Source organism: Bos grunniens, chromosome 2 (genome assembly GCF_055505025.1).
Source record: "Bos grunniens cultivar Pamir isolate PY7600 chromosome 2, Bosgru_T2T1.0, whole genome shotgun sequence".
In the NCBI taxonomy this organism is placed as follows: domain Eukaryota; kingdom Metazoa; phylum Chordata; class Mammalia; order Artiodactyla; family Bovidae; genus Bos; species Bos grunniens.
The window spans coordinates 14,454,301-14,477,037 of NC_141166.1; the positions used below are offsets into that span (position 1 = coordinate 14,454,301).

The 22,737-nt window shown below is 37.7% G+C and overlaps 1 protein-coding gene across 50 annotated transcripts in view; it reads right to left on the minus strand.

Annotated features, from left to right (window-relative positions):
- PUM1 (pumilio RNA binding family member 1) overlaps positions 1-22,737 on the minus strand; it is a 125,940-nt gene that overhangs the window by 75,751 nt on the left and 27,452 nt on the right. For all 50 annotated transcript variants that reach the window (XM_086333176.1, XM_086333156.1, XM_086333095.1 and 47 more), the window contains exon 3: positions 12,602-12,670. In XM_086333176.1, coding sequence (XP_086189302.1) covers positions 12,602-12,670 — 69 coding nt within the window. The remainder of the gene's footprint in view (positions 1-12,601; positions 12,671-22,737) is intronic.

Consider the following 22,737-nt stretch of genomic DNA (forward strand, 5'->3'; position numbering starts at 1 on the left):
TCCTGTAAAATTAAGAGCCCTAACAAAAACACTGCAAGAACCATGATTACAGCTTTGCAGAAACTAAGAAGCAAGCTGATTATTAAGGACTGGATGTGTTTGACCATACCACCACTAATACCTGAACAGAGGGAAACTCCATTAAGTATGCTGTACTCAAGAGGAATAAAATAGGTAACTACTTACACACTACGGTACACAGAGCTCTCTCTCAAAGCAGAAATTTGGCTTCTTAAAGAGTACAGGCTGCTACAGCCCCAAAGGCATGACCAGGTTTGATCATCTCATGTGGCAATGCAAACTTCCCACACAAGCTTAGTTTCACTGGAATGTAGCCAATACAGGAATCAAATACCTCATATTTTAACTAGCTGGTAAGATATAGCCCCCTCCAAAATTTTTTAATCTCTTGGTAAATATCCTCATTACATTAAAAGAATTTGACATCAACTCAGAGAAAGGACCACTCAGCACTGATGGCAGTAAAGAAGTACTATTGGTAAACCAATAGCTCTGACTGTGATAACTGTAATTTTCAGAAAACCATTCTCAAAAATATTAATGCCCTAAGGGGCTTCCTGGCCCTCCATACCAAGAGGGTTGTTGGGAAATGTAGTGAGATAGTTCATAATACTTTATATTATACACATAAAGCTTTATTACTGAAGTTTTAACACAAAATGGTTTACATATAACAGAATAAATCAATATCCTTTACAAGGCATAAAGAAAAAGCCTTGTACATACCTCCATTCACTGTCAGGACCATTCTTTTGGAAAGGATTGTACATTAGGAGTCGTGTTCACCTCCTACATTGTTGGTGGAAATGTAAATTGTTGCAGCCACTATGGAAAACAATATGGAGCTTTCTTTAAAAACTAGAGCTGCCATATGACCCAGCAATTCCACTCCTGGGCATATATCCAAACAAAACGGGGCATAATCCAAAAAGATAATGCACCCCTATGTTCATAAGCACCACTATCTACAACAGCCAAGTCATGGAAACAACCGAAATGTCCATAAAGAAGCTGTGATATATACATTCAATGAAAAGAGTAAAATACTACTACCTGCAGCAACATAGATGGGCCTAAAGATAACCATACTAAATGAAGTCAGAAAAAGAAAGATAAATACCATATACGTTATCATTTACATGTGGAATCCAAATACGGTAAAAATGAACTATCTATCAAACTGCAGACTTACTGATATGGAGAACAGATGTGTGGTCGCCAAGAATTGAGGCGAAGGTGGGAAAGTAATGAGTTGGGAGTTTGGGATCAGCAGATGCAAACTGTTATAATCACAGGATGGGTAAACAACAAGGTCCTACCGTATAGCACAGGGAACTATATTCAATATCCTGTGATAAACCATAATGGAAAAGAACACGAAAAAGAGTATGGGTACATGTGCGAATGAATCAGTTTGCTGTTCAGCAGAAATTAACACACAACACTGTAAATCAACTACACTTCAATAAAATTTTTTAAAATAATAAAAAATTTAAAAGCTAGGTTAAAAAAAAGTCATGTTCATTCCTGAGTTTATCAACATTAAATAATTCAAAGGGGCGGGGGGAAGCTTCACATTCAAAGAATAAAAGCAAAAAAGCTGGGAGCAAATTAAATGTTCAGTAAGGTACAGCTGTATCCAACAATGTACGCTCACCCAAAATAGCTGTCATGATTATATGTAGTATTTATAAAATCACATTAAATTTTAAAAGCAAAATACAAAATCGTACATGTAAAGATTGCTTCTCTTCATGGACCCTTCCCTTTTGGATCAAGATTGGAAAGAAAAATAAAAGCTGAAATAGGTATTTGTTGATGTAGTGGGATTATGGATGACTTGTTATAATATACATTTTTATTATGATTTAGAACTGATTTTTAATAAAAACTGAGATAGTGGTACAGAATTCACTACAAATAAGGCATTTTCTCTTAGCAGATACATTTCGCTACAACATAATTTCAAAGTGACCAAAGTTAGTGGGAATTTTAAAAGAGCTCAGACCACATGCTTCAAATATTTTTAAGCAAGCAGATAGTAACTTTCAGTCCACTTTAAAAACTGTAGCTTAAATAAAGAAAGTTGAAAATGTTCAATGGTTTAATCACAGGTTTAATCTTTGGTTTTAAAAAAAACAAAGAATATGGTGGTTTTGCTTTCAAGTTTAAGGAATATGATCCTCTAAATTCTCACTTCTCACTTATGTATCTACTAATTAAGGAAGTGTCCTGCATCAGTTACTCAATACTTCTATGCGAAGATTATTTTTAAATGTTTATAAACATTTTTACAGTTTCATTTTATTCAAGTCATAAAAAATTGTTGAAAAATCAATGTTTGCTATAACTTTTTCTCACATTTTACTACTAGGCAGCACCATAATCTGACATCTAGCAATTACTACTTAAAAGTTTTAGCCTATATGGCAAGATGACTACTAGTGAAAACAAATTTCCATATTAATGGTCTCATAGGTAACATCTTTTGGTTAAAATCTAGTATATTCCTTTTAAGAAAAAAAAGTTTAATTTTTTGCATAATTATAACTGCAGTATATAAAATTAACAGATTTTTAAAAAATATTTTTCCAGGGTTATTAAACTCTTATCACAATAAGCACTGCTAATAGTTGTATCTAATGTCCTTTAATAACACCTCCACAACTAATGATGAAGTTACACAAATCACTTAGGCCTGGCCAATATGTGGTAATTTGATCTCTCTCCTATCCAGAAAACCAGTACTGCTTTTCTGACTACTGAAAAAAAACAAAAGGTTTGGCATCTGAAGTACTTACAGATTTCAAAAAGTAAACTATTAGTTGAACTTACACTGAAATGCACAAACCACAGAAGCCACTACTGGAAGTAACAAAAATAGTAAAATAAATAAATAACAAGAAGTCTTTGCCTTGAAGGAAAGATTACAAACCTACCAGGAATCAAAGTGATACACTTACAAAGCATTTCAAAGTAAGCACACTAACTTAGTGCGATGCAGACTGTTAAACTCCACAACCTACAGAGATGAAGAAAGAACAGTACCTGGCACAGAATGGTCAAGGAACGCCTTAAGGAGGGAGAAGTAGAAAGCGGAAAGGGCTTTCCGAAAGAGCAAAGGTAGAATTGAAAGTGGGGCAGGTTGCTGCCGTTCAGTAGCTAAGCTGTGTCTGACTCTGTGTGACCCCCTGAATCACAGCATGCCAGGCTTCTCTGTCCTGATGCCCACCAATAAAAAAGAAACCTGGCCACCAACTAGAGGAGCAGTAAGGAGAGGGTAACAAAAGAACAACTGGTCTAGCTGCCAGTGAGGCTCAGTGGAGCACTGAGGAGCTGGGCTCTAATCCAACAGGCAGCAACAGAAAATAAAACCATAAAAATTCACTTTAAAAGATTAACTTAACATCCCTTTATTAAATGGAGTGAGGGAAAGCAAACAGATGCTGGGAAGCCAAGCAAAAAGGTGACTTCAGTAATCTCGCCATAAAATGATAAAAGAAGGGATCTGTGGAAGTGGGAGCAGGGAAGGTAATACAAACTGCTGCTTAAATGCTTCGCTCAGCTTTCAAGGCATTTTAAATTATTTTAATTTCTAAACGGAAGATTCATAGCCCATTATAATGATCAAGAATGAAGTCACTAAGTATACATAAATAAGCCAGTCTACCACTGAAGTTGTCTTAATCAGGAACCTATTCCACAGAGTCAGTTGAGTGCAAAGACCAGAAGACAACAGGATCCAATTATGTAAGAATATGGTGTCACAAGCTTAAAGCTACAACTCCAAAGTGTAAAGTTTTAAGGCTGTCCTGAGGATTCACTGTGAGTTGCTGGGAACAATAAGGGCAAAAAGAGCCATTAACTAAAGATAATAAGAATTTGCTAGCTTTGAAATTTTAGGACCACCACAAAATAGACCAAATTGCAAACAGTTCTTCAATTGAGGACAATTGTTAACTGGACAACTGTTAAATGTACTCTGGGGACTTCCCTGGCTGTCCAGGGGTTAAGACTCAGGGAACACCCCACAGCTGGGTCAAAAAAAAAAAAATAGTCTTCAACGAAGCACAAAGTTTTCCCAATGTTCTTTACCACACAAAAAATACAACCACTGTTAACAACTTTATCCTTGAAACTAAACACACAAAAGACATTGGCTGCTCTCATAAAGCATGCCCTTTAAAAAAAAAATCAGAGATACTGTTAGTACCTCAAGCACCATAATATTTTGTGGTAAATTAACCTGGGGCAAGTTCCACACTAAATCTTTCTCCACTGCACATCCCTTCCTGAAGCCACTGAAAATAAAGTTTTCTTTATACTGTCTCACTTCAAGTTACTGGAATAGAGCCAAAAGAAACTCTTCTCTGATTAACTTCACAAACAGTAAATTATGTTCAGAAAATGAAAAAATGCCCAAGGTGAACAAAGAACTTCCAGATGCTCAAGCTGGATTTAGAAAAGGCAGAGGAACCAGAGATCAAATTACCAACATGCACTGGATCATATAAAAAGCAAGAGAGTTCCAGAAAAACATCTACTTCTGCTTTATTGACTATGACAGAGCCTTTGACTGTGTGGATCACAAGAAACTCTGGAAAATCCTGAAAGAGATGGGAATACCAGACCACCTGATCTGCCTCCTGTGAAATCTGTATGCAAGTCAAGAAGCTACAGTTAGAACCAGACATTGAACAACGGACGAGTTCCAAATTGGGAAAGGAGTATGTCAAGGCTGTATATTGTCACCCTGCTTATTTAACTTATATGCAGAGTACATCATGTGAAATGCTAGGCTGGATGAAGCACAAGCTGGAATCAAGATTGCCGGGAGAAATATCAATAACCTTAGATATGCAGACGACACCACCCTTATGGCAGAAAGCAAAGAGGAACTAAATATCCTCTTGATGAAACTGAAAGAGGAGAGTGAAAAAGCTGGCTTAAGACTCAACATTCAAAAAATGAAGATCATGGAATCTGGTCCCATCACTTCATGGCAAATACATGGGGAAACAATGGGAACAGTGAGAGACTTTATTCTGCAGATGGTGACTGCAACCATGAAATTAAGACGCTTGGCTCCTTGGAAGAAAAGCTATGACAAACCTAGACAGCATATTAAAAAACAGAAACATTACTTTGCCGACAAAGGTCCATCTAGTCAAAGCTATGGTTTTTCCATAGTCATGTATGGATGTTAAGAGTTGGACCATAAAGAAAGCTGAGTGCCAAAAAATTGATGCTTTTGAACTGTGGTGTGAGAGAAGACTCTTGGGAGTCCCTTGGACAGCAAGGAGATCAAACCTAAGTCAATCTTAAAGGAAAGAAGTCCTGAATATTCATTGGAAGGACTGACGCTGAAGCTGAAGCTCCAATACTTTGGCCAACTGATGCGAAGAACTGACTCACTAGAAAAAACCCTGATGCTGGGAAAGACTGAGGGCAGGAGGAGAGGGGGATAACAGAGAATGAGATGGTTGGATGGCATCACTGACTTGATGGACATGAGTTTGAGCAAGCTCTGGGAGTTGGTGCTGGACAGGGAAGCCTAGTGTGCTGCAGTCCATGGGGTTGCAGTCAGACACAACTGAGCGACTGAACTGAATTGAACCAGGTTTTTCTGCACAATATAAGGAAAAGCATGTAAGGAAACAGAAGACAATGTTATTACCCTGGCCACCTTTAAGTTACCTATAAATAAAGTCATTTGTTTTTATCTAAGTATAAATTACATGGTTTGATCTAAATAATTATATAAATGATTACTTGCAATAGTACCTGGGAGCCCAGTGCACAAAAGATAAGCTTCCAGGTCACTTAGGAAATCTGTAATGTGCATGAATAAAACCATGAAAACATCTAGTTTGCTTCATGACCTAATCCCCTCGTATTCCACAAGCAGGGAGCAAACAGCTCAATTAAAACAGGATAGAATCCTCTTCCTCAAGATGGGACCAAACACTCAGTTTGGGACCCACAACTAAGATGGGACCCACACAACCAGTCATCCTCGGGCTAATTTTAACTATTAAATTGACAAGAGAAGAGTCTCAGTATGCCATTTATGGACAAGTTCTCTCTTTTATATGTTCCAAGAGTGGAAAATGTCATAGATGTGCATGTAACAGAAAATAAACTATTTCTTCTATACATTTTGCTAAAATGAGGATCACAGAATGCATTAATCAATTAGGTGACAATGAATTAATTTTCGTCTTCTGGGTCCTCATCAGCAAAATAAAAGTAAACAAGAAAGAATTATACACAACATAGTTTAATACAAGTTTGAAAAAGAAATATAACAAGAGCAATTCCAATTTTCTGAACACCATTATTACGTCTGGTTGTATAATGAGGGTATTTCCACGCCCTAGCAGATGGCCCAAAGAATGTGTCCTATGCTTACAGCTACATTAAACAAAAGATCCTTTATAATAAATGCCTTTTATATATAAAATTGAACTTGGATGATAACAGCATTGCTGATATGCTATTCATCTTATGTACTCTGGTAAAATAATCATTGAATAGTTTGAAAATATAAACATTTGCAGAACAGACTGAATAAATACTTTTCAGTTTTATCTGTTCCTCATCCTTCCCCTTTTCAGAACCCCACATCCCTGAGGATGGAAAAGTAGTATGAATACAGAATACAATCAATATTTACTGAATTGAATTGAGGTCTCCTGAGGTTCCCTGAGGGAATTTCTGAAGTAAAAGGGAAAATAAAGAGGAACTGATACTTAGAAAAAAATATTTACTGGTAAACAATTCATTCAACACAGTATTAGGCAGCCACTGTTAGCTAAGCACGTATTAGCTGAAGCCTGTGCCCTCAACAAACTTATGTTCAAGGAAATAGAAAATATTTACACAAATCACATATATAAAATAAACTAGGGCCACAGAAACGATATAAACAAACAACTTGCTACTTGAATTTCCTCTGTAGCTTCTGGTTGGTGAAAGCAAGAAACCTTTCATAGGAGAGCTGATAAGCAAAGCTGGATTTCTGAGTACTGGATAGGCTCTGGACATGCAAAGTAACAGTAGGGAGGCTCAGGATCTACAGTAATAGAAGCTAGGTTTAAACAGCTGGCCCATGATCATGTTAACCTCTGTAATCCATGTTTGTCCAGATGTCATTGTATTGCACAACCACTGTGAAAACTGTTAATGTGTATGAAGTGATTAATAAAGTACCTGGAAAATGGTATATGTAGATTGCAGCTATTATTATTTCTGAGCCTAATGAAACAGAACTTGAAGTCAATCCACATTTTGATATTTCTGATCTTAGCTGGAGTCACTTGACCTTAGAACTCACCTCCCTCATATAAAAATGGTACTAATATCTCTCAAAAATTTGTTGGAAGATTCACACAGGAAATAATATCAATGCCAAAGTGTCTTGAAGTTTTAATGTGTTACTGCAGTTAGTTAGCTTGCTTTCAAATAAAACATACTGATGTGGATGAAAAAAATAAAAACTGAGAAAAAGGAGGGTAAAAGAAGAGAAATTTAATGAAGACAAACTAAGCAACATGTGGATCAGGTATCTCCTGCTTCAAAGGGGCATGTTTTACTGTATTCAAACATTCCAAGACAGCTCAACACATAGAGTGATAGGTCTGCCCATTCTTCCCAGTGCAGGACAGAAGGAAGAGACTGGAAATGAGTGGGGTTCCACACAGGTCTCAAAGTCACAGGACAGAACTGGGCATCAGGTTTCAAATGTCACATGCACCCACAATCACAGGGTTAGAAGACACCTTCTTAATCAATCTTCTTTCTCAAAATGCCCAATCCCCATCCCAAAACTATTAAGAGATCCCAGAAACTTCCGAAAGAATACTCATATAAAGGTCACTTCTCCTCTACACAATCATTAACAGAATACAAGATAGTTATTAACTTCCTCCAGGTCACTTGGCCTGCCTGGCTGTTTTCTCTAAAGAAAACAGTTCATTTTAATAACAAGATGTCAAAAATGCCCAACAATCAAATGGTATTAATACAAAGTGAACGGAACTAGAAACCTTTTTCCTCTACATACTCAAAAGCTGCGTTTTGTGGGGCAAAGGTGTGTTACACTGCTGGGTTGATATTTCTGTATTAAGGCACCACAGGCTCTATTTATTTTTCCCTCTCTGCTGCAAAAAAGGATCTTGCTAACAGACAACATATTCCTTTCCAAAATTCAATCCAGTTTAGAGTCAACTGAGTTACTTTTATGGGACTCTACCTGCAAGGAATTTACAATGTAAGGCTAGCCCCTCTGGGGCTGTGGATCATAAATGTACATTTAGCTACCCCAAAGCCTCCAATTCTGTGAGCTATCATGCCATGATGAAAGATGTGGACCTGGTGTCCACATTAGGCTCCTACCTGTCCCAATTCCCAAATTACCACCCTATGAGCCCTGATGGACAAACACTTCAGTACCTTATGCAGCTGCAGATGGTGAATGAGTCAGAGACCCCAGTGAAAAGTTACAGAATCACTACATCACAGTCTAAACACATCTTTAAGATACTCTCTGGCATATCCTAGAAAAGGCAAAACTATTCCTATGTTTTGTCTTTTTAAAGATAGAAATCAGGACAAACTTCAAGGATCTTAAGACTTAAAAGGGTCCTGGAAAACTATCTAGTCCAATATCTGTCTTACCCATGGAAAAAGAGCAAAGTCCAAAGAATATGAGTGTCTGAGGCAAGGCCGGAAGTGGTGATATAAGGGTTCTTCTTGTCCAGTGAGCTGCCATCCCACAAAGCTATACCTTTCTTTGGGTTAAGAGCTCTTCAAATCATTGTCAAACTCCTTACTCTACAAGCCTTTCTGCTTTCTCACATTTACGGGCAGAATTCCTAAGTAATGCCTAATGAGAACCTACATCTATGTTTTAAGTATATCTCACCTTATTCTACTTCCAGGAAACGTGGTAGGATTCATTATTACTCCACATACAGAAGCACTTTCCAGATTTCATTCCTCTTGTTTACAAACTTGTCTATTACCAAGGGTAAGTTTTTCTATGCTTCAGTTTTCTAAAACAAAGATGAAGGGCCACATATCTAAATACATTCCATTTATTCCAGAAATAATCACTATTATTAATGTCCCTGAACACTGTCAAGTAAACGATATGTAAAACATTAAGGAAACTTAAAAAGAAAAAAGTTTCTTGGTTTTTAAAAGGGAGAAAACCAATTATTCAGGATAAAGTGTCTTTTCTGTCAAAGACTTGACGTACTTTCAAATGAGAACCACCAACCTCTGCAAATCCATCCCTTTCAGGACATAAAGAGTAATAATGCTGCCCTCCTATATGTAGAGTAAATAAGTCATGCAAGATCATAAGCCAAATAACCATGGGAGAAACAGAGCCCAGAAACATCAGGGCAATGAGCCTTCCTCAGTACTACAAAGATACACTCTTGAATACTCAACTACCAGAAATAATCTATGCCTTTAAACTTTTCAGAACTGAACTTAAAGTTGAATGAAAGAGGCTGCTAGCAAGGATAGTAGATGAAATATCTGAAAATAATTTGTAGCCCTAAGCCTAACAGATTTTCTTACCTTCCTTTTTATGTGTACTTTTTAGAACAGGAGGCAAGTAAAGCATTTGTACCGTGTCCTTCAGCTATGAACAGCTGTATTTCAGACAACCAGCAAGGTTTGAAGGTGAAGTTTTAAATAGTCACTTCTGAGCAAGATTTCTAAGAAACACTCTAAATACAGCAAAGTGACTCTAGGAGTCTATCGAACACTGGCTTTGACGAGGGAAAAAAAATAACAAGAACCAGGCAGCACTAACTTTACCAGAAATCAATTACTTTGAAAGAAGCCAATTCTCTGAATTCCAAAGATTCATACATTCTTGAACATAGGTATTATTTGCCCTAAGGAGGACTCTCACACAAGCACACAGACACATACAAATACAAATAAAATAACTGCAGCAAAAAAATACTGTGCTTGGCTTAGGCAATTTACTTGAAACTTTAGTGTTTATGTGGGTAAAGACTACATTCACACACATCCCTTCCCAGAGATGCTTTATTGTTTAAAAAGAAGGAAATTCAATGAATTTAATTAGAAACTTTTTTATTACAAAAACTTATTTTCTTCCTTTCTCTTTTGTGTTCATCTCCCTTTTATCTCTACAAAAACATTCTCCCAACCTACCCCTATATGAATCCTAACTATAGGATATTTCTCAAGTCCTATACCTCCTCCATTCAAGTAATCACAAACTAGTCTTGCCAGTACTCATCACTAACCTCCTCAGAACATGAGCCACACAAAGAAAAACAGTGCACACTCCCCGCTGTCATGTATATTCATTCCATGCTCAACCAGCTAAACAAAGAGTTCCTCGAATTCAAAACTTCACTCCATGCTTAGTTTGTTCCCTTTGTGCCTGGACACTGGGTTATACTTTCAAAAACTAACTTGAATTAAGTATCCGTATTTTGGGAAGGAAGTATATTAAGCATTTTTTAAAATCCTCCCCCAAATATCTATTGTTATAAAGCTTACTAAAATGAGATTTTTGCCATCAATTCTAAGTACTGGCTTTATTCACTCTCATGTTTTAGAGAGGTAGCCAGGTCAGAGTTCCAGCTCCATCACTTTCTAGATTTATGACCCTGAGCAATTTAATTAATCTCAGCCTTTTTCTTTATCTGAATAAAAGAACCGTCCTGAGTTATTGATGAGATAATACATGCAAACCTCTTAACATCTGCCTAATAGGTGGTCAACAAATACTAGTTATTACTACTTTGTTAATAACAAGGAAAGAAGAGTGACCCTGCATTACTGTTGGAATGTATATTTTGTTTAGTTATTTAAATAAGCCTACATAGAGGTCTGAGGAATTACATACAAACATCAAAAAAATGACATTTCTAACAAAGTAAGGAGGGTGCGGTCTGGAGACCTTGGGAGGAAGGGACATTTTGGGAAGAAAAAAAATGATTTTTAAAAATATTTTTGTTGTTAATTTAAATAAAATTCACTTTCTGTTCATTGTTCTTTGATTATAGAGTTAAGTCTTTAGAGATTTTGAAGTGTTGCTTACAAAACAGTAACAGGGTATTATTTTTATTTTGTGTAACTAATTTTAAGACTGGGATTAGATTTCCAGTAGAGTGAACCAGGTTACCATCACAGGAATGGGAAAGCAGATAAATGCAGTTTCCCCACCTATACTTAGTATCAGATACATGTTAACTTTCTGTTCAAATTCTGTTCCAGAAATACAGTGAGAAAATATTTTACTTAATAACCAAACAGGGTTTATTAATGTGCACTGTTTCAATAATATTAGGCAAGCACCGGAAAACATAAGAATACCTATCAATCCCATCTGCAAACTCTAGAGGAAAAACAAAAACAGGCCACAAGATGATAGGACTTTGACCACAAGATGACTTGGAAAAGTTACAAACAAAATGTTATAACCAAGACAGCAAGAATCTTAGGATCAAAGCACCAAGACTTTAACTAATGCTCAGTCACAACGGTAGTCAATGAATATTTGTTATAAATCAGGAAAGAAAATTATCTTAATTTTGAGTCCTCAGAACCTAGCACAGTGCCTGGATCAAAGAATACGGCTAAATCATTAAGAACAAATATATTTAATGAATGGTATAAAAGAGAATCCAGCATATACCTATTTTCCCTCCTTTAAAGCATTAAAATAGACATGGGAGCTTTTAAATATTAGATATACAAAAAATAAAACAGGGGGAAAAAAACCTAAGGCTACTCTCCAGAAAAAAAGAATCACAACCAAATGTCTAGTTTGTGAACCTGTGACATCTTCAACAATTAATGCAAACTGTATGTCTGCCTATCACCAAAACACTTATTGTCAACATACAGAAGCACCAGAAATCATCTGTCCTTGATCTATATTCCTCTTTCAGAATTATGGCAATCTTCACTATCAATATAACAGATGATAGTAAATATTACTTTCTGTAAATTTTAAACATTACAAACAAACGAAAATCCTTTTTTCTAAATTCTATGTAATGGGTGACTAGCTCAGGCCTCAATCTTCTGGAATTATTTACCAAAACACTCAATTCCTTCTTCAAAATGGAACTACAAACAACATCCTCAAAAGCTGCAACATCCTCTTAAAATAGGTTATCAACATATTGACTAGCAGCCAATCTAAAAACTCTTTCACTGCAAAAGAACCTAATGACTGAAAAATGAAGCAAAGGTAAGGACATTTGATGCATATAAAACTAAGTTATTTTGTAAAATTTTAACACCTCTATTTCCAACTGACTGGTTAAGATAAATACTGATTAATTTGTGCTTATACTTTGGTTTTATTTTTAACATATTAGGCTAAAGTTAACATTCTCCTTATAATGATATTGTTTTGGCAAAATTCTGCAATATCCCACTCCTATCATGAGGATGGCAACAAGGAAAAGCAAGCACATACTTCTGGAGACTAGATTCGGACACATTTGATGAGAGACAGCTCCAACCTTCCCTTAAAAACAGACCCACATTTCTGACACACCAATTTACTTACCTCTCCCATCGCTCTTCCCTCCAGAGCAAGTGCTTGAAAATCATGATTCAGTTCATCCATAGAACGTACCTAATGTTTAGAATAGAGGAGGGAAAAGTTTCACATTAGCACCTTGAATTTTACATACACATTAAATACAACTGAAAAGCTTTTTGATGTTTACTTTCACATATTGACAAGGAAAATAACAATAATCAAGTGACTAAGATTAAACATTCACTTACCTTTAACCATCAGGTTCAGCAATGACCCCTGCGCTTTCTCCCCTCCCAATCCCTCTTGCTTTCAAACATGAAAAACACAGACTCCAGAAAAAGAAAAAGGAAATGGCATCACACGAGAATTACGATAGCTATTGTTCATACATTTTAGTAAGTAAAGATCACATGTTGAAGGGCAATAGTATATGTAGATGATTATGTGACCTAAACCCTGCTACTGGCTCAAAGACCAAAAGTACTTGTCCACAACTGTGAACAGTTAAGTACAAATTAGGGGACTCATTTGATCCAAGCTAGTTATGTCTTTGACAAACATCAGGGAAAGGCACTACGAACTACATAACTGAGTGAACTCGACATTTCTCCATATTGGAAGATCTCTGGGAGTGCCTAGAATCTCAAAACCAGGAGGAAAAAAACAGCAAGTATCACAAGAATCCCTTCAAACTTTACCTAATTAAATGCACTACCCACATCATAACAATCTTTCTAGACTTCAACTAACTCATCTTCAAGGTCATTACTAGAAGGTAATATTTAAGAGCAAGAATGAAGTGTGGAATAGATTACACAAAACAGTCATAATTCAAAAACCCTTTCCTGTCCAACAGTCTACTGGACCTCTCAATTATAAGCAAGAAGCCACCTTTGCTAAGGCTAGAGTACAGTCCCTCGTTTATTAAAAAGGAAGGCTTTCCAGCCTACCTAAGAAAGATGGCTGACTGCCTGAAGTGGAACATTCCCAAACCCCCTCATCAAATCATCATTACCTCCAAATGTATGTGTACAATGTCTAGCACTGGGTGAATGCAAAGAGCCAAACTACAGCCAGGCAGGGAGAGAGTAGAGTATGGAGCATGAACTGGAATACAGCTGGAGGGATCAATTTAAGAATTTTATTAGTATGCTGCCTGTATACCACCCAATAATCCTAATTCTACCGAGTTGACAGCACATAAAAATACATTGTTCTGAATTATACATTTTCAAGACCCAATGCTACAAATGATACACTGTGTCATGAAGATGTAACAGCTTTGGGATGCTTGTCACAAACATAAATTTATAAAATTCAAAATAGGCTCAATTTAAGCCATATAAGAACAAAGAGACATAGAGATAAGATTTGTTACTACAGTAAACAGTTTCAAAGGGCCTTGAAACAGAAGCTAGGGTCACAATACAAGCCTTTGCATTATTCAGGTAAGCACATTGAATAAGTTCCTAAACTTCAGGTGGTAAAAATAAGGAGGGGAGATGAGGACAGCATCTTAGCTACAAATTCTACAAACAATAGATAAAATCAATTTGAACCTTCAGGACAAATTAACATTTACAAAGCATGTAATTTAAACACATTTAAAGTTCTATACTATTAGTAGCTGTTCCTATGGAATCTATAAACATGCTTTTAACTAGATGCTAGGAATTTCCCGAAAATCCAAAAACCTACAAATAGTTTTAACCAAGATTGTCGGAATTCTATGTATGTTTCCCAAGAAAAAAGTAGGATTGGCTACAAAAATGAAAAAAAGGGCTTCCCTGGTGGTCGAGTGGTTAAAAATCCACCTACCAATGCAGGGACATGGGTTCAATCCCTCGTCCAAGAAGATCCCAAATGCTGTGGGGCAACCGAGCCTGTGCATCACAACTACTGAAGCCCACGCACCTAGAGCCTGTGCTCTGCAACAAGAAGCCACCGCAATGGGATGCCCTTGCACTGCAACTAGAAAATGAGAGAAAACCTGAGTGCAACTAGAGTAGCCCCCAGTCACTGCAACTAGAAAATGAGAGAAAGCCTGAGTGCAGCAATGAAGACTCAGCACAGTCAAAAAAAATTTTTAATTAATTAAAAAATGCAAAAAGAAGAGTGGGAATGGTAAGGAAGGAAGAGAACATGCAATGTGCATATTGATGTTATCATCACAACAATCTCACAGTAATTATTCCTATTTAAGAGATTAGAACTGAGCCTCAGAGAAACTGTTCAGTCAGTTCAGTCACTCGGTCATGTCCAATTCTTTGCGACCCCATGACTTGCAGCACGCCAGGCCTCCCTGTCCATCACCAACTCCCAGAGCTTACTCAAACTCATGTCCATCGAGTCAGTGATGCCATACAGCCATCTCATCCTCTGTCGTCCCCTTCTCCTCCTGCCTCCAATCCCTCCAAGCATCAAGGTCTTTTCCAATGAGTCAACTCTTCGAATGAGGTGGCCAAAGTATTAGAGTTTCAGCTTTAGCAGCAGTCCTTCCGAAGAACACTCAGGACTAATGTCTTATGCTATCTAGGTTGGTCATAACTTTCCTTCCAAGGAGTAAGCGTCTTTTAATTTCATGGCTGCAATCACCATCTGCAGTGATTCTGGAGCCCAAAAAAATGAAGTCTGACACTGTTTCCACTGTTTCCCCATCTATTTCCCATGAAGTGATGGGACCGGATGCCATGATCATTGTTTTCTGAAAGTTGAGCTTTAAGCCAGCTTTTTCAGTCTGCTCTTTCACTTTCATCAGGAGGCTCTTTAGTTCTTCTTCACTTTCTGCCATAAGGGTGGTGTCATCTGTATATCTGAGGTTATTGATATTTCTCCCAGCAATCTTGATTCCAGCTTGTGTTTCTTCCAGTCCAGTGTTTCTCATGATGTACTCTGCATATAAGTTAAATAAGCAGGGTGACAATATACAGCCTTAATGTACTCCTTTTCCTATTTGGAACCAGTCTGTTGTTCCGTGTTCAGTTCTAACTGTTGCTTCCTGACCTGCATACAAGGTTTCTCAAGAGGCAGGTCAGGTGGTCTGGTATTCCCAACTCCTGCAGAATTTTCCACAGTTTATTGTGATCCACACAATCAAAGGCTTTGGCATAGTCAATTAAGCAGAAATAGATGTTTTTCTGGAACTCTCTTGCTTTTTCCATGATCCAGCGGATGTTGGCAATTTGATCTCTGGTTCCTCTGCCTTTTCGAAAACCAGGTGGAATATCTGGAAGGTCATGGTTCATGTATTGCTGAAGCCTGGCTTAGAGAATTTTGAGCATTACTTTACTAGCATGTGAGATGAGTGCAACTGTGTGGTAGCTTGAGCATTCTTTGTAATTGCCTTTCTTATTTACTAGCATTTATTTATTTACTGGCCTTATTTATTTACTAGCATTTCTGACCTTGGATTACTGTCCCTTAACTGCTCAGGGTGTATTTACAATGAATGTCCCTTTACTTGAGCTAGTTTGACCAGTTCTCAGCTGCTTTCAAACAAGAACCAAACTCTAACACAACAGGTATCACTGAGTTGGTTATTAATGAAATCACACTGGAAGTTTATATTTTAAAACAGAGCTATGTACTGCACTGGGAAAAATAAAGTTCCCAACAAATAAACACTTTTCAAAATATTTTCTGTAACAGTTATGTTTTAAGACACCTGCCTAGAAAGGGCAACTTCATGATTCCTACCACCTCTGGCCACAAATAACTATATCAAAAGTATTATTCTAAATGGCCAAACTCCTAGTATCAATCTGAAGAGAAATGATAAGCTAATCAGATTCCTCTTAGCATGTGGGCCAGAAAGCTATGGATAAAGTGAAATTCGCTAAAGATCTGGCAGTTGGAGCTGTCACTTTGAGTCAAGTATAACCTGGTGAATAAGCAGATGGTCAACATAAAGAAGAGAAAGAATGTGCAGGGAAAAAAAAAAAAAGCAGCAACAAGAGACTATAGAACCCCTATGGAAACAGCCTCCTGGCGCCCCTGAGGTCCATGTATACATTTCCTGCTCTGGGGTTCAAAGAGAATCCCTGGTGTTCTTTGATTTAACATCCTCAAATTTTGCTACCTAGAATAGACATCTGTAACTTGAGATTAAAACTGCCCTTACTAGAATATTTATTTCCTCAACCACTGAATCTCAATTATCAGACACTTTTCTCCTCCACACCTACCTGTGTTCCCCTGGAGGATTTTTGCAAAGGCAAGCCTAAATCACAATGGCTCAATTTCACTAACATAGATACAGAACAATACAGGCAGAAGATCTGGTGCCAAAAACCATTACGGGAAAGAGATACCAGCGAGAAAAGGCCAAGCAAATGCAGGAGAAACTTGAGCAATGAGAAGAAATGGAATGTGAGAATTAACCTAATTTGAATTTAATCATTAAGGGAAAAGGGCTTCCCTGGTGGCTAAGACAGTAAAGAATCTGCCTGCAATTCAGGAGACCTGGGTTCAATCCCTGGGTTGGGACGACCCCCTGGAGAAGGAAATGGCAATTCTCCAGTATTCTTGCCTGGAGAACCCCCATGGACAGAGGAGCCTGGCGGGCTACAGTCCATGAGGTCACAAAGAGTCAGACATGACTGATCGACTAAGCACAAAGCATATTAAGGGAAAAACACTTAATAAGTCTGTTCCACACCATCTTCTGGTCCATTATATCTGTACTATAAACAATAAAACAATAAATATTTACTGAAACTTATGTTGTGACAGGCCCTGTCCTATAAAAATCCTTTTATGCTATATGATCTCTTTAATAGTCCTAACAATCTGTAAATGCAAGTACTGTTATCCCCATTTTGTTAAGAAAAACAAAAGTTACTACATTCCTCTAGTAATACATAACTAAATCAACAGAATTCTTGATTACTGGGAAAAACCAGAACAAAAAACTCTTTTAGCTCCGGAGAATGCAAACCCTACTACGTGATGCTATTTATTCACTGTCAGTAACAGCACTAAATACCAGTAATTTACTGAGTTTTCAAGGCACTGGACTGCAAAATTATTTCAGTTTATAGATGAGGTATAATCTGTCCAAAGTCACAGAGCAGAAAGATCAAAAGTGGAATTCAAATTCAGATCTCTAACTCTTTTACTACCACTTCTATCTTTTCTCATTAAAGACAAGCACAAAGGACAGAGAACACCTGGCTTAACAACTGTTGTTCCAGAAACTGATTACTACACTATTTTTATAGTTCCTTCCATGATACACAGCAGGGTAGGGCAGGAATGAAGTCACCACAGCAGCCAGAATTAGGTCAAAGTTCTGGTTTTTTATTATTATTTATCATTTCAAAACTGCTACTACCTTTGACAATTAAATACCATTGAAGTTACAGATCATCTAATGTGTTGATGGCATTCAGACAGGATGGTTAACCAACCAAAAAGATAAACTATCCGTTAATCAAATCAAATCAAATCAGTTATCAAAACTGATTTGCTACTGTACTGCTGCTGCTGCTGCTAAGTCACTTCAGTCGTGTCGGACTCTGTGCGACCCCATAGACGGCAGCCCATCAGGCTCCACCATCCCTGGGATTCTCCAAGCAAGAACACTGGAGTGGGTTGCCATTTCCTTCTCCAATGCCTGAAAGTGAAAAGTGAAAGTGAAGTCGCTCAGTCGTGTCCGACTCTTAGCGACCCCATGGACTGCAGCCTACCAGGCTCCTCTGTCCATGTGATTTTCCAGGCAATAGTACTGGAGTGGGGTGCCATTGCCTTCTCCGTTGCTACTGTACTATATCATAACATATACCTCATGTAAATGCCAGCACATCCTAAACATAGAACGATTTAGAAACTAAAAAGAATAAATATTTCAGACGCAGTTAATGAACCCTATGATACTAGTGACTTTTAAATATAAAAACCTCACAATTTCTGGTTGTGTCTTTTTCTTAATTTTACCAATCATGATCAAGTTGAAATCGGTAATGAGAGCAGGCCACTTTAATTAAAGAGAGAAACTAATTAATATGATGAAAGAACCCAATCTAAAAAGTATAAAACTAAAGACAATGATAAATCTTTATCTCTGCGTGTTTCGAAACTACCACCCACAGTGATCTATCTGAATGGTATACAGCTGGCTTCCAAAAGAAATAAATTTGACAATATGCATCAGGTTTTATAAATGTTCATGTGCTTTGATCCAGTAGTTCTACTTCTAGGAATTCATCTGAAGCAAATAACCAGAAATATGGGCAAAGATTTGTTAACAAAGAACCTTCAACATGGCTTTGTGTTGGGGAAAGTGGTTTAAAAAAAGAAGTTTAAATACAGCAGGAATTATTAAATTCCGCAGACATTCATTTACATAATTTTATGCAGCTACTTCGGAGAAGGCAATGGCACCCCATTCCAGTACTCTTGCCTGGAAAATCCCATAGGTGGAGGAGCCTGGTAGACTGCAGTCCATGGGGTCGCTAAGAGTCGGACACAACTGAGCAACCTCCCTTTCACTTTTTACTTTCATGCATTGGAGAAGGAAATGGCAACCCACTCCAGTGTTCTTGCCTGGAGAATCCCAGGAACAGGGAAGCCTGGTGGGCTGCCGTCTAAAGGGTCGCAGAGAGTCAGACATGACTGAAGCAACTTAGCAGCAGCAGCATGCAGCTACTTAAAACAGTTTTGAAATTCTTAGAATATGTTTATGTGTAAAGATTCTATAACAGGCTACAAATCTGTATATATAAAAAAGAGTATGTATTTCCATAGAGACATGCACAAAATAAGAAAGTAATATATTCAAATGTTAATTTGTAACTTCTTCAGTAGTTTCTACATTTTCTGTAATGCCAATGAAACAACTCAGAAAGAATCTTCTGAAAATAAACTTAACATTCATGAAGTCTTTTATATTAATATCTTTCAAACTAATAATCCTATTCTAGAAACATCTTAAATAACTAAAAGAAATGAGAGGAAAAAAATAAGCAGTGAGCAAAGGTGCTCGTTGTGCACTTATTTTTAACAATACTCAGTAAATAAAAAGGTTATGGTATACTCAGAAGCTGTTTCTACAGAGACAGGATTCTCCTTCTATGCCATACAAAGCAACTGTTATCACAGCTGGTATTTATTGACTGTGTTCAGTTCAGTTCAGTTCAGTTCAGTCGCTCAGTTGTGTCCGACTCTTTGCGACCCCATGAATCGCAGCACACCAGGCCTCCATCACCAGCTCCCGCAGTTCACTGAGACTCACGTCCATCGAGTCAGTGATGCCATCCAGCCATCTCATCCTCTGTCATTCCCTTCTCCTTCTGCCCCCAATCCCTCCCAGCATCAGAGTCTTTTCCAGTGAGTCAACTCTTCGCATGAGGTGGCCAAAGTACTGGAGTTTCGGCTTTAGCATCAGTCCTTCCAAAGAAATCCCAGGGCTGATCTCCTTCAGAATGGACAGGTTGGATCTCCTTGCAGTCCAAGGGACTCTCAAGAGTCTTCTCCAACACCACAGTTCAAAAGCATCAATTCTTCGGCGCTCAGCCTTCTTCACAGTCCAACTCTCACATCCATACATGACCACAGGAAAAACCATAGCCTTGACTAGACGGACCTTTGTTGGCAAAGTAATGTCTCTGCTTTTGAATATGCTATCTAGGTTGGTCATCACTTTCCTTCCAAGGAGTAAGCATCTTTTAATTTCATGGCTGCAGTCACTATCTGCAGTAATTCTGGAGCCCAAAAAAATAAAGTCTGACACTGTTTCCCTATCTATTTCCCATGAAGTGATGGGACCGGATGCCACGATCTTCGTTTTCTGAATGTTGAGCTTTAAGCCAACTTTTTCACTCTCGTCTTTCACTTTCGTCAAGAGGCTTTTGAGTTCCTCTTCACTTTCTGCCATAAGGGTGGTGTCATCTGCATATCTGAGGTTATTGATATTTCTCCCGGCAGTCTTGATTCCAGCTTGTGTTTCTTCCAGTCCAGCGTTTCTCATGATGTACTCTGCACAGAAGTTAAATAAGCAACTAGGTAGCAAAGTGCTTTCATTCTCAAACTATGAAATAATTCCTAATTATCCTCCATTACTCACTTTTTTAATATAGGAGGAAACTGAGGCAGAAAAAGGTTAAATAACTTTTCCAGAGTTACACAGACAAGCTGATTCCAGAGTCTGACTCTGAACCAGTGTCTGGTGTATTAGGGATCAAAATGTTTTGAGGGTACTCCAACTGTTTAGGCAACGAAGTTGCACTAGATGAAAGCCTGCTGGAAACCCAAAAACGGAAAAAGAAATGACTAGATTACCCTGTCACCCAGCTCAAAATCTGAAAATGTAACAACCCATACAGCCCATCTCTGGCTAAAACTCGAGGACTCCTCTTTGTTAATACAAGGATAATCAAAAGGAGACAAGGAGTCATGGGACCCCAGGGAAAAAACTACTTAACCAAGGAAAGGAAATCTCAAGATAGAAAAGAGAAGACTAAAAATGATCTATTGAAGGAGAGAATAAATAACAGGTATATAGACAAAAATTCATAGCAAAATTAACATTCACAAAGCAGGAAAGAGTAATAAGCCGGATAATTAATGACGCGAACAAAACTGAGAAGAAGTCAATCCGGAGGAAAAGGACACAGATTCAAATAGAAGACAATTGAAAGAAAAAAAAACCATCAAACGTCCATCGACTGATGAATGTATAAACAAAAATTAATATACATTGTACAAAGGAATATTATTCAGCCATAAAAAAGAAATAAAGTACAGGGAATTTCCTGGCAGTTCAGTGGTTAGGACTCCACATTTCCACTGCATAGGGCACAAGTTCCATCCCTGGTTGGAGACTAAGATCCCACAAGCCATGCTTGCACAGCAAAAAGAAAAAGAAAGAAGGAATGAAGTACTCATACATGATACAATATCCATGAACCTTCAAATATGCTAAATGAAAGAAGCCAGACACAAAAGGCCACATACTATATGATCTCACTAAGAGGAAATATCCATAATAAACGAGACAAGAATAGGTTTGTGCTTGCCAGGGAGTTAAGAAAGGAGGAAATAGACAATGCCTACTAATGAGTACAGGGGTTCTTTTCGGAGTGCTAAGTGTTTCAGTGTTAGAAGCATGATGGTTGCTTAGTACTATAAACACACTAAAACCCACCAAACTGTAAATTTAAGGGTAAATTTTATGATATGTGAATATCTTATAACAATAACACTATTAAAAAATAGGAGATGGCAAACACTTTCTATAACATATTAAGAAATAATAATACAGGCTTTCTGGGCTACATGGCTTCCCCGATGGCTCAGCAGTAAAGAATCCATCTGCAGTGTAGGACACACAAGAGACACAAGGTTAGATCCCTGGGTCTGGACAACTCCCTTGAGAAAGAAATGGCAACCCATTCCAGTATTTCTTGCCTGAAAAATCCCATGGACAGAGGAGCCTGCTTGGCTACAATCACAAAGGTTGCAAAGAGTTGGACACAAATAGGCACCTGAGCACATAACACTGCGGGCTACACAGGGTCTCTGTCATATATTCTTTGTTTTTCAGTTTCATGCATGCATGCATGCTAAGTTGCTTCAGTCATGTCCAACTCTGTGCAACTCTACGGAATGCAACCTGCCAGGCTCCTCTGTCCATGGGATTCTCCAGGCAAGAACACTCGAGTGGGTTGCCATGCCCTCCTCCAGGGGATCTTTCCGACGGAGGGATCGAATCCGTGTCTCTTATGTCTCCTGCATTGGCAGCAGGTTCTTTACCATTAGTGCCACCTGGAAAGCCCTTTTACTTTCAACTACAAACTTGAAAATGTAAAAACCATTGTTAGCACAAAGGCAGCAAGCTAGATTTGACAGAGGCTATAGTTTGCCAAATTTGGTTTAAAAATAAGTCATTCCTTTTATGTTTACAAGTAATGTGTGCTAAGTTAAAATGATCCACAAACTAAGCAAAGATCTCTTATCAAACTTATAAATGGAACTTCCACAAATGTTATTGGATAAAGGGAACATACAGAAACTAGTAATCAGAACTTAGTACTTTTATTAAAAATTAAGATCATATAAAACTAACAATTAAACACCACATTAAAAAATAAAGATAGCTGCTCACATGAAAATATATTGAACACCATTAGTCATCAGGCAAATACAGATTAAAATCACAATGA